The sequence below is a fragment of the Stegastes partitus genome, unplaced genomic scaffold (genome assembly GCF_000690725.1).
Source record: "Stegastes partitus isolate 25-593 unplaced genomic scaffold, Stegastes_partitus-1.0.2 Scaffold115, whole genome shotgun sequence".
NCBI classification, from domain to species: Eukaryota; Metazoa; Chordata; class Actinopteri; family Pomacentridae; genus Stegastes; species Stegastes partitus.
The window spans coordinates 9,223-26,325 of NW_007577846.1; the positions used below are offsets into that span (position 1 = coordinate 9,223).

Genomic DNA, 17,103 nt, shown 5'->3' on the forward strand with positions numbered 1-17,103 from the left:
GAACCAGATGATGTATGAAACAGAAAATGCTGCCATCTCTGACCCAACTATGGAGCCATTATGGACTCAGCTGTGGCCAACAGTCATGTAACAAACATACAGAGTTTTCGGCTGAACTGCAGGCAGTGTTTACGCAGAGCATAGAGGAGACAAGTATGAAAATAGATTAAGAATAAAGGTTGTTAAATACACAGTCTAGAGTTGGTAACGTCTGTGCTCAGTTGCAAAAACGTTGTTCTTGTTGGTTAAATTATTTCCAATTTTTGCACAATGAACAATCCAAAAGTTCAACTGTTTTTCATGACTGATGGCCTTATAGCAGCACAAAAGACACTTCTAAGTTCTCTCTCCTTTTCGTTCTGTTTCTGCTGAAGTGCAGGACTTTATATTGCAGTGAAAAATCCTTGATTGTTTCTCATCAGAGCGTCTGCTTCCCTGTTTCAGTCTCCTCTGGACGAGCCGGTGGTTCTGACGGATGAAGTGATTTTTCCTCTCACCGTCTCTCTGGACAAACTCCCCGTCAGCACCCTGAAAGTCAAGGTCAGTCACTTGTGAAGGCCTTTCTAGACTCCAGCTGATGCTTGGTGAAGTATAACAGAAGTCCAGGAGCTGCAACATGCCAGAATACCAATGAAGTGCAGCACCTCTCTTTAGATTTTAAGCACTACAGCACAAAACACATTGACTATTAGACATTAGAGCTCCAAAAATGAGCAGAATAATTGATTAGTTCACAACGTTTCTGTTGTTTCCAAATCAAAATGGTAAATATTTTCTTGAGCTGGAGAATTTTTCAGATTTTCTTTGTTTTATGTGACAGAATGTTCAAGATCTTTTGGACTGTTGAAATGTTCATAGTTGTACAATAATGGATCTATAAATATTAGAAGTAATACAAAGATTAATGCAGTTAATGAATTCTCCAGTACGAACCCTGAAGAATGACCCAGAACCCTTAAAAATAAATAAATAAATGTGCGAGAGCAAAAAGTTGCAGCTGCAGTTAATATTTTCTGTCAGTTTTTAAATGTGAACGTCACCAAACATGGACTAAAACTCTAATTAACACAAGACCAAACCAGGGTTCAACTTTCAATGAGACCAAAGCAGGGATAAAATATTCGTAGGTTTTGTCTCAAACTGGGGTTAAAATATCTATAAATACTTAACAAAACAATACCTACAACACCTGTTAATGCTGGGCCAAACCAGTGTTAAAGCTCCAGAGAATAATGGACCCAAGCATGGCTCAAACTGAAGTAAATGTTGGTCCAAATTAGGAAAAAAACACCAGTGAGCTTTGTCCATAGGTTGTGCAATGGGAGATTTATTTAGATTTTTGTTAATATGACAGAAATTTGACGATCTTTTCATTTTGGATTTTTTGCATTCAATTTATTCATCAAAGAGAAAAACAAAAAATTGATGAAAATAAAATAAATTCTCCACTACACACCTCAAAAAGCAGATCAAACCCCTTAAAAATAACATGTTAGAACAAAAACCTGCAGCCACACTTAGTAGTTTCTGACATTTTTGGAGAAAGCTGTTTTATTCACATCTAACCCACCGAGATGGACGTAATCAAGAATAGTGAGAATCTACAATACTGGAGGAAAACGTCTTAACAGTCTGCAGACCACAGACGGATATAAATGACCAAAGGCTCAAACGCCACAGAAAACTGCACTGAGATGAGTTATTATTGAAACACTGGGGTGAAAGGTGTCAGCAAACCCAGGTGTGACCCAGAAAACCGGCTTCGACTTGTGCTGTTGAGACTCTTTGGTTTTGTAACGTTGCAGGTGATGGTCACGGTGTGGAAGAGGGAGGCGGAGAAGGTGGAGGTGCAGGAACTCGGCTACCTGAGCGTCCTGCAGCAACGAGAGCCGACACACACCTTCAGACATGACCTGAACACCTTCAAGGCTCAGGGTAAGCACGTTTGTGCTTCTCTACCTGTTTGCATCTTTAGTTTGTAGCCGCAAATCAGAATCAGCATCACGTTCCTGCTCAGAAAACAAGCAGGTGTCAGTGCTGCTTGCAGTACCGGATACAGTCACATGGGGGCGATGCTTCACCAACAAAAGGCCTTGTTGGTTCATCATAACATCCAAAACGTAAATCACTACATGCATGGAGCTCATTGTATTTCAGTACAGGGACGTTTGTATCACAGAGGATGTAAAAAAATACAAAAAATGACCAGAAATGTTATTTAAACAGGTCTTGGAGTGAACAGCATTGGTTTGCATAATGCAGGTTTACAGAAGTGACAACAAACCGGTTCAGTTCCATTTAAATGCCAAATGATTCTAAACCATAATACGTCTCGAAAACTGCATAATTTCTACGTGAAACAGTCGAATATTTTTAAAAACAAAGACTTCAGAGTTACTGAAAATTCAAAGTAGAAACAGAGTCCACCTGTGATTTACAGTCGAGCTGGTTGAACATGGTTATAAAATGAGCTGTGAACGCCACCACTTTCTCAGTTCTGCACCTATGGACCATCTCCACATGGAGAAGAACTGCCTGAAAAGTCAGACTGCGAGACTTTGCAAAGATGGAGAAGGATACAGGAAGATCAGTAACCAACTAAAATTCAGTGAAATACAATAGCGGCAGTAATCAGGAGGTATAGAAGGAGCCATAGTAGCACTGATCAGGGCTGCAGCGGTCGTCCTCCCAAAACGACTCCACAGACAGTGAGTTACTTTCACTATGTGGCTGTGAAAAACAGACAAAGGCAGCTGCTTTAGGTTTGGCACCGAGGTTATCAGTGGAAACCAGAGATTCTGTGAAGGACACTTAACATAAACCTCAATAGACAGAGGACAAGAAGAAAATCTTTGTTAACTGATCGATACAAAACTACAAGATTAACTTTTCCCAAAGAATGTGAAAAGAAGCCTGATGAATGCTGGGAGAGCATTCTTTGGCCACAAACATAAATTTGCTGATGGAGTCCAGCATGTTTGGTCTGAACCTGACCAGAGCTTCCACAGTGGATGCGTAGTCCTGACAGTGAAGCACGGAGGTGGCAGCATGATGATATGTGGCTACATGAGGGCAACAGAAGCTGGGGAGATAATATTTATAGAGGAATATCTGTGGATTGTTAAGACAACTTTCAGGAGCAGAATGAAGGTAAACCATGTCGGTACATTTTACTTTCTCCAGAACTAAACCGTTATCAGACTTAATGAGATGAGTAAAACTGTATTTTAGTCACAGTTTGAGTGTAAATCTTTTGAGATGGCGTTGAGGTTGTGTTCACTCTTCTTCTTTTGGCTTTTGACAGTCTAAGCAGACAGTTTACGTATTAGTTGTAGCTGTGGGCAACAACCTTTCGCGTGTTTTTGACCGCAGTGAGCACCACTCTGACCGTCCTGCCGCCTCCAACCGTCCGCTGTAAGCAGATGACTGTTTCTGGGCGACACCTCGCCGTCCTGAAAGGTACGACGTCGCTTTTAGTCAGTCTCTGTTACCGATAGAATCCACACCAGAGCACCTACCTAAAATCTTCTTTCTTCTCTCAGTGTTCAATGAGTCGTCTCAGGAGGAGGTGAGTATTCGAGACGTTCGGATTCTACCGAACCTCAACGCCTCCTACCTTCCCATGATGCCCGACGGCTCCGTGCTGCTGGTGGACAACGTGTGGTGCGTACAGACGCGTCTTACGTTGTACTGCATCATGCTCACATTGCTTTCTGTTTCATCACCTTCTCCGAAGTTACAGTTTAATACCCGGCGTTCTGAACTGCGACCTTCAGTTGTGTTCTGTTAGATTTTGTGACGTTACATTCCGTTACATTGTGTTCTGTAACACAACTGCTACTGTGTTGCTTTCAGGTTAGATTTTATGAAGTTGCACTCTGTTACATTATGTGACGTTACGATGCGTTCCACTGTACTATGTAGTGTTCTGTGACATTAAGCTTCATGGCATTACATTCTGTTGTGTTACATTTTGCTCTTTTTCGTATTTGTACTAGTTTTAGACGAGCACTTTTTTTAACTTCTCCTTTTAGAGTAGGTTTGGGCTGCTTTTGGACTGGCTTTGGGCTGCTTTTGAATGGTTTTAGATTAGGTTTGGACACATTTTGGAATAATTTCAAACTGATCTTAGACAAGTTTTACATGAATTTTAGACCAATGTTGGACTGCTTTTAGGCTGGCTTTAAGCTACTTTTGGACTGTATTAGAGTAGTTTTTCACTGGTTTTAGATTAGTTTTTGGATTAGTTTTAGATTCGTTTGGAATTAGTTATAGGCTGCTTTTGGACGGACTAAAAGCTACTTTTGGACTGGTTTTAGAGTAGTTTTAGACTAGTTTGGAACTAGTTTTGGGCTGGTTTAAAGCTAGTTTTGGACTGGTTTTCGATTTGTTTTAGACTAGTTTTAGACTAGTTTGGAACTAATTTTGGGCTGCTTTTGGACTGATTTTAAACTACTTTTGGACTGGTTTTAGAGTAGTATTAGACTAGTTTAGGGCTGATTTCAGACCAGTTTTAGGCTGGTTTTTACATTGCTTTCTTGTGTGTTACAGTCTTTTAATTTAGGTTCTGTTGAAATCTGTCAATATGCGTTCTGCTGATATATATTTTCATATATTTTGTCTAATTTATGACATAATAAATTTAGCACTTTGCATTCTTTGACCTGCTACATTACAGTTTTATTCATTTTTACTTCATGTTTTGCCTATATTATATTATATTATATTATATTTTACAGCCACCAGTCCGGTGAGGTCGGCATGGCGTCTTTCTGCCGGGTGGACAGCTTGGCCTGCCGCCTACCCAGCATGCTCAGCGCGTTGGAGGAGCACGACTTCTTGTTCCAGCTGCACCTCAACGACATGCCGCAGGACGACTCCAACGAGGTTCGTGTGGTTGTTGGGACGTTTAATATTATTCCTGCACGATGCAATTTACTTGTTGCTTTTACAGTTGCATTTAGCTGAAGAAGAATCTGGTGACATTTCTTTACAAATTCCTGCGTAAACAAAGTCCATAAGCAAATATTGAGACACGCTGAAGGACGCTATCACCCAACACATGGCTCCTCAGGTTATGTTAATGTTTTTCCTCTGTGGTGAATGTCAGTGTGCTGTTGTGTTTTCAGGGGCTGGAGGTTCCTCTGGTCGCTGTGCTGCAGTGGTCGACTCCCAAGATGCCTTTCACCAACTGTATCTACACCCACTACAGGTCAGACACCAGCTGACTGTCCACAAATACTCCATTACAAGTTAAAGAACAGACATAACATCCGCAACTTGTACTCAAAGTATCAACAGTAAAAGTACTAGGTTCTTCTGACTGACCAGTTCATGTTGAGCTCTTCACTTTTTGCGATGACCCTCCATCATCCTGCAGGTTGCCCAGCATCCGCCTGGACCGGCCGCGATTCGTCATGACGGCGAGCTGTCCGAGCACCGTCAGGGTGAAGGAGCACTTCAAGGTCAAATACGTCCTGCTCAACAACCTGCAGGACTTCCTGGCCGTCCGGCTCGTCTGGACTCCAGAGGGTCAGTGTGGGTTCAAAATCTAGAGAACAGAAAAGCATTTTATCCTGTTGGATCTCGTCCAAGAAGCTGTCTGATAGTTGGTTTCAGGGTAAAATCCTCCTGGAGTCTTCTTCTTCACTGTGACTCAGATGTTCAGACTGATCCCTGTCTCACATTTCTGCAAAGAATATAAAGCTGCAGGTATCAGCTAGTTAGCTTAGCTTTGCATAAACTAGACAGGTTTTGGAGGAGTGTTGGACTGTTTTGCACTTAGTTTTAAACTGGTTTGGTCCTAATTTTGAACTGGTTTTATTCATGGTCTAGGACTGGGTTTCAGAATTAGTTGTGGACTGGTTTAGTCTTGACTTTGGACTGGTTTTGACTTGGTTTTAGACAGTTTGGACTTGGTTTTAGACTGATTTGGTCTGGATTTTGGACTTAGTTTAGGATGTGGTATTAGACTGGTTTGGTCTTGAATTTGGACTGGTTTTGGACTTAGTTCTAAAACTGGTTTTGAAGTTGTTTGGTTTGGAGGTTTTAGACTAGTTTTAGACTTGGCTTTGCACTGGTTTGCACTTGAGTTTAAAGCGGTATGGCCTTGGATTTGAACTGGTTTTGGACTTGGTTTAACACTGGATTGGTCTTGGTTTTGACTGACTTCTAGGCTTTTGTACAAGTTTGCACCTGGTTTTAAACTGGTTTGGTCCTGGATTTGGGCTAGTTTTGGACTGGCTTTGGAGTTGTTTGGTCTTGATTTGGGACTAGATTTAGACTGTTTTTTTAATTGGTTGACACTTTATTTTCAACTGGTTTGGTCTTGAATTTAAACTGGTTTGGGGACTTGGCTTTAGTCTGGATTGGTCTCGGTTTAGGACTGAGTTTAGACTTGGGTTGGACTGGCTTGCACTTGGTGTTTAACTAGTTTAGACTTTAATTTGAACTGGTTTTGGGCTTGGTTTTAGTCTGGATTCATCTTGGTATAGGACAGATTTTTAGACTGTGGTTTTGGACAGGTTTGCACTTGGTTTTAAACTGGTTTGGACTTTAATTTGAACTGGTTTTGGGACTTGGTTTATAACTGGAATGGTCTTGGTTCAGACTGATTTTACACTTGGGTTGTGACTGGTTTGCACTTGATTTTTAACTGGTTTGGACTTAGTTATGGACAGGTTGTGGACTGGTTTTTGGCTAGTTTGGACCTGGTATTGTTTTTGTTTTTGGACGGTACTAAAAGAACTAATTGTGTTTCCTGCTTCAGGTCGCGGTCAGGGCGAGGATGCAAAGCTGGCCGCCGTCATCTGTCACACTCCTCTCAGTAACCTCGGTCACTGTCGCAAAGGAAGCACTCTGTCGTTCAGCGTCGCCTTCCAGATCCTCAAACCGGGACTTTACGAGGTACGTCGGACCTCCTGCAGCTTCAACCCTGCAGCCTGCTGCTTCTTTGTTCACCTCTCTGAGAAAATCTTCTCCTCTTTCTGCAGCTGAGTCAACACATGAAGCTGAAGCTCCAGTTCACAGCTTCAGTCTCAAACCCACCACCTGACGCTCGGCCGCTGTCACGTAAGAACTTCACCTCATCCAATCTGACATAATTTAAACAAAACAGGAAGTGCAAACAGAAAAATTCTTTTCATGTGAGGAGAGCGTCAGGTTTAGCATAAAGCATTTTACGATACCAACAGATGCTGACAACAATGTCTGACCTTCTCTGTCGTCACCATCACTGCGTCCTGTAAGACTCCAACAAACGAAATTCCTCCAAGCTTTTGTTCTTTTTCAGTGATAATATAATGAATACATGCAGCCTTATTTAACACATAGAAGCACATAATCATTCAGCAATTAAATGAGAAATACTGTTTGCTTGAGAGACATCGAAGCCTGAACTTACTATAATGCAGAAAAATGACACCATTTATCAGCCAGAAACTGTAAAAGCAAAGAAATGATTGTTGGATTTTCTGCTTTCCTAAACCAGTCACTGTGATGTGCTGTTCCATCAGGAAATGTAACCAAATCTAAGCTTAAAACTGTGATTTTTCATCAAAATCCCCTTTTTTTCTTACATGTCTCATTAAAGAATTCTGCAAAATTAAACCATTTGCACTAAAAGGATTCTGTAAAAACTAAAAAATTCTGCATTCAATAGCCTATCTGAGTATCCAGGACTGACTCAGCTGTGACCAACAGTCACATGACAAAAATTCAGAGCGTTTTTGGATGAACTGTAGGCAGTGTTTCCACAGAGCGGAGACTGAGAGGAAATTAAAACGTCATGGATCAACAAAATAAATGCAAAATAGCTCAAAAACAGAAACCAGAGGAGCAAGTTGTTGTGAGATACTTCAGCATGGTGAAACCTCTTCCTAAGGCTCATGTGCAGAGTAGAGAGAAAAAGTTCTAAAACTGTAAATAGTTAAATACCTGTAAGTACGTGGAGTTTTTCCAGTGTTGGTAACATCTGTGGACACTTAAATAAAAATAGAAAAATATTGTTCATTTGAATTCACAGCAAAATAATGACGTCATACTGTGCACAAGACATTTCTGAATTCTCTCTCCTGCTCCATGGTTGTGCTGTTTGGTTGTGCTAAAGACGTGTAGGACTTCATATGGCAGTGAAAAATGAACCAACAAAAAGGGGAAAAAAGTGACAGGAGCAAAAACATTAAAATAATAAACCTAAAAGGTGTCGTGTCGTCGCCCTGCAGGTAAAAACAGCCCGTCCAGCCCGGCGGTTCGAGACCTGCTGGACCGACACCAGGCCAGTCTGGGCCGATCTCAGTCCTTCTCCCACCAGCAGCCGTCTCGATCGCACATCATGAGGTAAAGAGCTCCTTTTAGGCCGAGTGGAGAGTCACGTCGCATCGTTATGTCAGGTGTTTGATCGTGTAAGTGTTGTGTTTTCAGGACGGGCAGCGCCATGGAGCGCCGGGCCATCACGCCGCCCGTCGGCTCGCCCGTCGGCCGGCCGCTCTACCTTCCGCCGCAGGACAAAACGCTGCTGTCGCTGGACAAGATCGCCAAGAGGGAGTGCAAAGTCCTGGTAGTGGATCCTGCCAGCTAGTGAGCGAAGAGGGGAGCGAGGAGAGGCTTTTATTTTGAAGGAGACTTGACCTCAAAAGAGGCTTCGCTGCAGGAAACACTGATGAAACTGTGACTCACGGGGAGAGGAGCCGCCGGGATCAAACTTCACATGAAATATTTAATGTATTATCGCATTCTGTGACACCGTTTTTAAAGATCTTGGGTTTTCCTGCTCTTTTAAACAAAATACTAAAAAAAAAAGATCCAAGGTTAGCTGGAAATTTCTGGAAACTTCCATGAAATTCCTGCACATTTTAGCACTGATAATAAGAGAAATGAGGAGAGTGGAGCTTCAGAGTCCAAATCATTTAAGGAAAAGTAGGAAATTCAGATTAAAAATGAGTCGCTGAGTGTCTGTGTTCCTGCTCTTCTTTTTTTAAGGGAGGTTTGTTTCCCACTGCAGGTGAGAAAAGCAGCAACATGCAGCAGAAACTTCAGTTCACTATTTCCTGAAGCACATCAGCAGCTCAGAAGGATTCCCTCTATAACTATCGCCATATTTCACAGGACTTTCTTCCTTTTTTGTGGAAATGAGCTGGAAAATACAGGAGCAGTAAAACAAAGTGTTGTTTCTTAATTCTGTATTATTTAACGTTAGAGATGTTGCAGGAAAAATAACCACAGAGACTTTTGTCTCATCCTTCAGTGTTATTGTCACTCTTATTAGCTTCATTTCGGACAGTTGTGCCTTCTGATTTTGAGCAAACGCAACACAACAGACTAAATAAACTGCATGCAAGAATGATTTATTATTAAAACGATTTCACATGCTCTGCTTTGTTTGATTCGTGTCACATCTGCTCAGTTCACTGCAAGTAAACCTGAGAGGAGCAAAGCTGGAGGTGCTTTTATATTCATTTTTAGTCACAACATTTATTTTTCATTATCTTCAGTACAAGCTGCCCTGTTAAGCACCGTCATTTAAACAGCACATTTGAAACAACAGAGTCAAAGTGGTTTCCGCAAGTTTAAATATTACTGTTAAGACCTGATAATATTATATCAAATACCAACTGATGTGACTAAATATTAGGGCTACAGTATTATTATCTCATTTTTACCAAACAAATTTAATCATTAATGTTAGAAATCCTTTAAAATTGTACATGAAAAACCAGAGAATCAAAGATTCAGTGTAAACAAGCGTACCGACTTGTTGGTTTGTGCTTAATTTTACTACTTGACATTTTTTATTCACATTTACAGGCATGTGTGCAACTGCACTTGTACAATTTTGAGGTGCCTGTACTTTAATTTTATTTTAATCCAGTTGACATCCAGATTCTTTACTTTACTAAATGCAACTAGATGTAGATTAATAACACCAAATATAATCAGAATAGAAACCATGGTGTATTGTTGGGTATTAAAGACTTTTGATCATGTGAAGAAAATAATTCAAAACTGGCTTCACCTTTAAAAGCTGATAAACATGTTTATTTTTTTAAACCAATAACATGACTTACTTCTTCCACTGCTGGCACTTTGTCTTCCTGAGTTAAAACAATCTATCAATAGATATGTTTTACTCAACCGCAATTTAGTTAAAAAATAAACAACCGAATGAATGAATTGATGTTAGATGGCCACGCTGTTCTCGATGTGTGTCGGACACAGGTACGGATACGGCATCTCCAGCTGGCTGTTGCGCTCGGCGATGTCCTCAGAAATGGCGGCGAGTTGAGCCTGCACTTCCTCCACCAGCCTGCGGTGGGCGCCATCCGCAAAGATGGCCTCCTTGTAGCAACACAGAGGAACCTGCGGAGGGAGACGCACACACCAGTTTTATGCTACGAATAAAACAGCAGCTACAAACTGTACGTGAAAGATGGACGTGGCCACTGTGGCGGACCCTTTAAAACGGGATTCATCGTCTATTTTAGTCTAAATGGGGACAAAATTTACTAAATGAGCATCATGCTGAATTGAGGGAGTCTTGAAACTAGCAAATAGGACCACAAAGTCACTAGGAAAATGTTTATGGACATTAGGAGATGAAGTGAGAAGTAGGCTCATTTTACACAATCAGAGCTCTTTGTGCAGCCTGAGGAGTCGCCGCCCTGCTGGCTGTTAGAAAGAATGCAGGTTTCAGAGCCGGAGGCAACTTCTATTGTTTATATACAGTTTGTGACAGCAACAAACTATAAAATCAAGCAAAAATAACTAAATATCTGCTGTTCAAATGTACAAAGATAAGCATGGTTTTACTTTATGAAGACATTTAGTCATGAAAATGTTTAAATTCTACAAGAAACTGTTTTTGATAAGCTTCTTATTTAAATAATAATAATAACAGGAAGAACCATCACATTTTTGACTTTTTGAACATATCATGTAAAAGTTCTTTCAGAAAATTAATCCAGCAGAGCAGAGAGAAAAATAAAACAGTGGATCAATACAGTAGATGCAGCATGGTTTTAAAAACGATGTACGGAGGATTAAGTTGTTGGAAGATACACCCAGCATGGTGAAATATTGAGTTATTGTGGGAAGTAGAGTAAAAAAAAGTTTGTAATAGCTGTAAAAATGTAATATTGTTATTATTATTGTTAACACATGTGGACACTTTGAAAAAGATTGCACACATTAATTACATTTTTTGTTTTTGTATCATAAATAATCAAAGAAATTAAACTTTTATTTAATTATGTTGTAGGTTTTTAAATGTATGGCATTATAAGTACGTCACACTGCACAATAGACAGCACTCTACTTAAAAATAAACACCAGGTTTGTTGATTGCAGGTGAAAATCTAAGAAATTCGAAGATGTATGGCATTTTAACTGTGTGCTACTGCAGAGAAGACATTTCTTTCTACTTGTAGTCATGGTTGTTCTGTTTCCATCGCGGTGCAGGATTTTATATTGTGGTGAAAAATGAGCCACAGTGAGGAAAAGAATGTGACACGATCAGAAAACAAAAAGGCCGTGGAGCTCAGAGGGTTCACATGTTCTCACCACAAACAAACTTTTAGCAAAAAGAAGACTTATGACTCTCGTAGAAAAGCTCTGATCTGAATTGTTTTACGGGGTGCGTTTGATTTTTTTTCAGGGCGGACGGAGCCTCACAAAGTCGACGGCGGGTTGCGACAGCATCGTCAGCGACATCAGGATGCGACAGGTGGAGCTGACGTCGGGCAGGAAGGTCAAGATGTCGTCCTCCGTCACGCTGCCTTTGACCTGCGGAGGAGGACGCAACATGGCCATCGGACAGTTGGGCATCCAGAGGGCGAAGTCCAGCTGAGCGGAGGAAGGAAACGGCGTTAAAGGGTCTTTTTATGTCGAATTTAGACAAACTAAGCACAAGAGGATAAATCTAAGCAAACGCAAGCATTCAATCCTGTGAAGTTTTGTGAGCTGAATGAAGATTGTTCAGTTTTCTGGTAAATCCCAAAAATTTACAGTCAAAACGATCAACGGTTATGCGTTCAGTGCTGTGTTTGTAGTCTGAACCTAAAACCTTCCTGCTAGTTTGAAAGACATCTTAAAATTATCCTCCAAAATGAAATCCACTTGTGAGAAATTATCTGTAAAAACAAGACTCACCTGATTTTTAACTTTCTGACAGTCCCTGAACTACTCATGTTGTGTTGGAAGAATAAACCAAATATTTTGTTATATCTACTTCAAAAATCTGCTAAAAACTAAACCGTTAAAAACAGATTCTGTAAAAATCTAAAACTTCTTTGCTCGTTGACACAAACATGAACTCAAGACCGACTCAACTGTGACAAACATTTTCAAGAAAATTTTGATTTATGTTTTTAAGGGTTTCTGTAACATCCAGACACTTCAGTAAACCTGGAAAACACATTTAGATTCAGACATTTTCGAAAACCTGAAATGAAGTTAATGATTTGAGCCAGGATTGAATTGTCTGTTTTTTTCCCCTTACTGAACATAAAAGCTTCCTGCGTTCTGTTTCTTATCACAGACGGGTGGATAACAGGTTTTTATCTGCAATTTTTTGAGTCATATCACAGATTTGATCTGTTTTGTTAAATTGCAGATGGTAACTAGTAGAATCAGAGAAAATTAATTTACGAGTTAGCCATAAAAATGTTTTTTAAAACCCAATATGTCAACATGAAAAATCTGTATTTTGCAAATGGTAATTCATTACTCTTACAGCATTTAACTGTAAAACTACAAATGTTTACTTTAAATCAGTACAAAAAAAATAATAAATCAGCATTTTACAGATATTTGTTGTATTTTGAAAGAAAAAAAAAAGTATATTAAGACTTATATTAAACAATTAATATTTTTAACTGTTTTATTTTACAGATTTTCTGAGTTTTGTTTAATTAGAGATATTATTGAACACATTTTTTTTTTTTTTTTTTTTAATGGTCAAAAGCTGTAAATAATGTCCACAACAAAAATCTATACTTTTTTTTTACAAATTGTTATTATATTGTTTTACAAAATGTGATGGTAAAATAGTTTTACTGTATTTAAATTGCTAAGAAATCTTTACAGTCTTCCATTACTGATATTGACACGTACGCTGTGAAAAAAGCTGATTGTTTTTGTTATAAGTTTGTTTATGTTGTTGTTGTTGTTGTTGTTGTTGTTGTACTGTAGAAGTGTGTCTGTGCAGTGACTCACCTGTGAGAAGTTAATAGCAGCGTGCAGAGCTGAACACGAGAAGATGATCATCGTGACAAACTTGGACACTTCAGCTCTGGTGTTGAAGGACTGAGGGAAACCTGCACAGACGTGTACAGTTTCATGTATATATTACATTAATTTATGTACAGTTTTACGTCAATATTTACACTAATTTATGTATACATTTACAGTTTTATGTCTATATTTACATTCATTTGTGTACATATTTATAGATTTGTGTACACATTTAAATATTGCTGTAGATGTTTGTACACACTAACAGTTTCATGTACAGGTTTAACACATTTGTGTCCATATTTCCACTGCTTTGTGTTCACATTTACACTAATTTGTAATTTCATTGTTTTTAAGTGTTTGTATTCATGAACCCTGTCGTGTAGATTTGTGTGCACATTACTTGTTTGTTTACAGATTTACAGTTTAATGAACACTTTGAAAGATTTATCTACAAAATGTTGATTTGTGTGCACATTTATAACACGTCCTCATTTGTCAGTAAACTAACTTTTTAACACACTAACTACCCACACTTGGAGTGTCTGTGTATACACGTTTACAAAAACAGTGTAGACAGTTTAGAACAACAAACAAACAAACAAACAAACAAACAGAACCTGAGTTGTGCGTGAAGCCGTGTGTGTTGATGTCGGTGATCCAGCCTTGAAGCTCAGAGTCGAGCTGAACGTCGTCGTCTTTGCTGTAATACAACTGAAGCCAGCTGACCACAAAGCTGCCACACACACACACACACACACACACACACACACACACACAGAACAGGGATCTTGAGGATGTATCACAGTATTTTCAGTTTGTAATTTACTGTGTTTGTGTGTTTGTTTACCTGTGCAGCACTTCCCAGATCCTCAGTGCGTCCTGAGCATAGTAGCTCTGCGGCAGGTTGTCCAAGCCGCGGTCCTTCAGGTCGTCGGGGACGCACAGCGACCGATAGGTGATCCTGGCCGAGGCCCGTGACAGCAGGACGGGTATCGTCTTCAGACCGGAGCCCATGGCCTGGAGGGCCGACATGAGCACAGAGTGAGGAGTTTAGAACGAAAACAAACAGACACAAAATAACCACAGAAAGATTTACAACAACCAGATGAAGACACAAAGCAACCACATGGAGTGATCGCATAAACACAAACTGAACAAAAAGTGATGTAATACAACCAGAAAAAGACACAAAACAACCATTTTTCATGGTTAGAATCTAACAGGTGAGGCTGTACCTGATCAAACACACCGCCAGCTGCCAGCAGAGACCCTCGAGCCTGCAGGTTTATCTGCAGCAACGTCTTAACATGTGGCATCAACAGCTGGACACAAGAACAACCAATCAGAGACTAAGAAATGACTCTGCACAAAGTAACCAAAAATAGCTGCAGAACAACCAGAAAAGACATAAAACAACCAGGAAACGACACAAAATAACACAAAAGAGACACAAAACAACCACCAAAAGACAAAATGATCACATAAACACAAAACAATGATAAAAAAGACAAAAAAAATAACTGCTAAAAGACACAAATCAACCAGAACAAGACACAAAACAAACACAAAACAACCGCCAAAAGACACACAGTGATCACATGGACACAAAGTGACAACAAAAAGACACAAACCAACCATAAACAGTCACAAAACAACCAGAACAAGACACAAGACAATCACAAAATGAGACAAAACAACAAACAACCAGAAGACACAAAGTGATCACATGGACACAAAACGACAACAGAAACAATCAGAACGATTTGAACACTGCAGGCATCTGGACCGGCTGTGGCTGTCTGAGGTGTGGTGTCGTTGTGGGTCCGGTGCGGCCCGGTGTTGTGTTGCTGTACCTGGTGCAGCGGGTGCACCTGGGGCAGCTGCCTGAGCGTGGCCACGCAGCACAGCTCCCCCATCAGGTGGCTCTTCAGGTAGTGCGACACCAGCTGGTGACACTGGGAGTCGGCGCCGCGCACCCAGATCTTGGCCAGCAGCCAATCAGAGGCAGCGTCAGAGGGCAGGAAGACGGGGTTCTGAGGGCCCGGGTTCTGCTGCAGCTGAGGAACCGATGATTACAGAACGTCTGAGAGGCTCAGCATGAGGAGAACTTAGCAGAACAACCAGCTCACTTTAGTCGCCACACTGCAAAACATGGACGTCTTTAACCAATTTTAATGGTATTTTCTGAATAATTTACTTTTGTTTTACAGCATCTCTCAGTTTAAACACAATACAAATAGTAAATAATAAAAAGCAAACAGGTCGGCGCACTAAACATGTACGTTAAGTGTAATGTTTTGATCATTTTACTGAAATTTTCAGTTTTGTTTGTTTTTTTTGTTTTTTTTTACAAAAATTAACTTTGTAAAATCACAGAATATAAACCAGTTATATAAATTCACTACAAAAACTGGAAATAATGGTCACATCAAAAATCTGTATTTTTACAAAATCCGTCATTTGTCTCACATTTTACTGTAAAATTACACTTTAAAAGAAAAAACAAAACAAAACAAACTGTAGTTAAATCAGCAAAAATTACCTTGATTTTACAATTTTCGTTTATTTAAAAAAAATTCTGGATTAAGAGTATATTGGAACTGAAAAATAGTTGTTTTACAGATTTTTCCTGTTTTGTTAAATTACAGTAAAATCAATGAAAAAAAATTTGTATTTTAACAAACAGCAATTTCTCATTTTATTTTTTTAAAATAAATGAGCAAAACCTTATTTAATGGATATTTTCCATTATTTTAAAGAAAAAATATGTATATCAAGATTTTTTTTAAATAAATTGCTGAATTATTTTGTAATCGTTTTATTACAGATTTAGTAAACAATGTCTAAATAAAAGATCAGTATTTTTAAAAATAGTATTTCTTTCAATACCAATGTTTGACTATAAAACAATATATTTGTAACTGTATTTTAATTTACAAAAAGCAATTTTTAGTTTGCAATTACTTAGAATGAAAGAAACGTGTTTATTAAGGACAGAAAAAAATGTAAGTAATTTTAAATAGTTACTGTTAAGTTAAATTATTCTAATAAAATCAGAAAAAACTATGAATTTACATGTTGTCTTTAAAAAAAAAGTAGAAATAAATAAAATAGAAATATTTATACTATTTAAAGGTATTTTACTTTCCCCTTGCTCTCAGAGTTTCTTTCTTTCTTTCTTTCTTTCTTTCTTTTTCAGATTTTGTTTTGATGGTGCTCATTGGCTGTATGAGGAGCCCACCTGGATGGCGATGGGCACCAGCTGATCCTGCTGGTTCAGGTGAAGGAGGCACAGCGGCGCCGACAGGTACGTCTGCTTCCCGTTGACCACGTTGGCCGGGATGCCGTCCAGAACCTCGTAGTCCAACAGGTAAATCCTGCCGCTCTGCACATCACAAAAATCTCAACACACGCAGCTGCAAACACACAACACCTGGGAGTCAAAGAAGTGCACACACACACACACACACACCTGTAGCTCGAGCTGGAGGGAGGAGCCTTCAGGCAGGAAGGGGCGGAGCAAGTCGGTGGTGACGGACAGGTTTGGAGGGACGAGGTGGATCTGACGCAGCATCAGAGGGTTGCAGCCATTCAAACACTGGTGGCCGAAATACCAGTCGTCCTTCCAGTGAGCCTGAACGAACCCTGAGAAGGAAGATTAAAGCTTAACAGTGAACCAGGACGAGTTCACCTGCTTCATGGGAGTAAAAGAGACGCAAATGAGACGCAAAACAACCACAAAGAGACGCAAAACAACCGCAAAGAGACGCAAAACAACCGCAAAGAGACACAAAACAACCGCAAAGAGATGCAAAACAAGCACAAAGAGACGCAAAACGACCACAAAGAGACACAATACAACCACAAAGAGAC

General features: G+C 39.7%; 2 protein-coding genes across 2 annotated transcripts in view; one reads left to right on the plus strand and one right to left on the minus strand.

Moving 5' to 3' along the window:
- The window catches only part of LOC103354664 (uncharacterized protein C7orf43 homolog), a 10,927-nt gene extending 2,349 nt beyond the window's left edge, over positions 1 to 8,578 (plus strand). The window contains exons 3-13 of the mRNA XM_008278108.1: positions 445 to 540; positions 1,806 to 1,935; positions 3,373 to 3,459; positions 3,543 to 3,663; positions 4,740 to 4,887; positions 5,130 to 5,212; positions 5,381 to 5,532; positions 6,770 to 6,906; positions 6,993 to 7,071; positions 8,223 to 8,337; positions 8,422 to 8,578. Of these exons, the coding sequence (XP_008276330.1) occupies positions 445 to 540; positions 1,806 to 1,935; positions 3,373 to 3,459; positions 3,543 to 3,663; positions 4,740 to 4,887; positions 5,130 to 5,212; positions 5,381 to 5,532; positions 6,770 to 6,906; positions 6,993 to 7,071; positions 8,223 to 8,337; positions 8,422 to 8,578 (1,305 nt within the window). The remainder of the gene's footprint in view (positions 1 to 444; positions 541 to 1,805; positions 1,936 to 3,372; positions 3,460 to 3,542; positions 3,664 to 4,739; positions 4,888 to 5,129; positions 5,213 to 5,380; positions 5,533 to 6,769; positions 6,907 to 6,992; positions 7,072 to 8,222; positions 8,338 to 8,421) is intronic.
- Positions 8,579 to 9,328: 750 nt separating this feature from the next.
- LOC103354631 (hydroperoxide isomerase ALOXE3) overlaps positions 9,329 to 17,103 on the minus strand; it is a 13,771-nt gene continuing 5,996 nt past the window's right edge. The window contains exons 6-14 of the mRNA XM_008278072.1: positions 16,703 to 16,875; positions 16,472 to 16,615; positions 15,084 to 15,287; positions 14,466 to 14,552; positions 14,078 to 14,247; positions 13,848 to 13,963; positions 13,210 to 13,310; positions 11,668 to 11,838; positions 9,329 to 10,356 (exon numbers count right to left, since the gene is read on the minus strand). Coding sequence (XP_008276294.1) covers positions 10,177 to 10,356; positions 11,668 to 11,838; positions 13,210 to 13,310; positions 13,848 to 13,963; positions 14,078 to 14,247; positions 14,466 to 14,552; positions 15,084 to 15,287; positions 16,472 to 16,615; positions 16,703 to 16,875 — 1,346 coding nt within the window. The 3' untranslated portion in view covers positions 9,329 to 10,176. The remainder of the gene's footprint in view (positions 10,357 to 11,667; positions 11,839 to 13,209; positions 13,311 to 13,847; positions 13,964 to 14,077; positions 14,248 to 14,465; positions 14,553 to 15,083; positions 15,288 to 16,471; positions 16,616 to 16,702; positions 16,876 to 17,103) is intronic.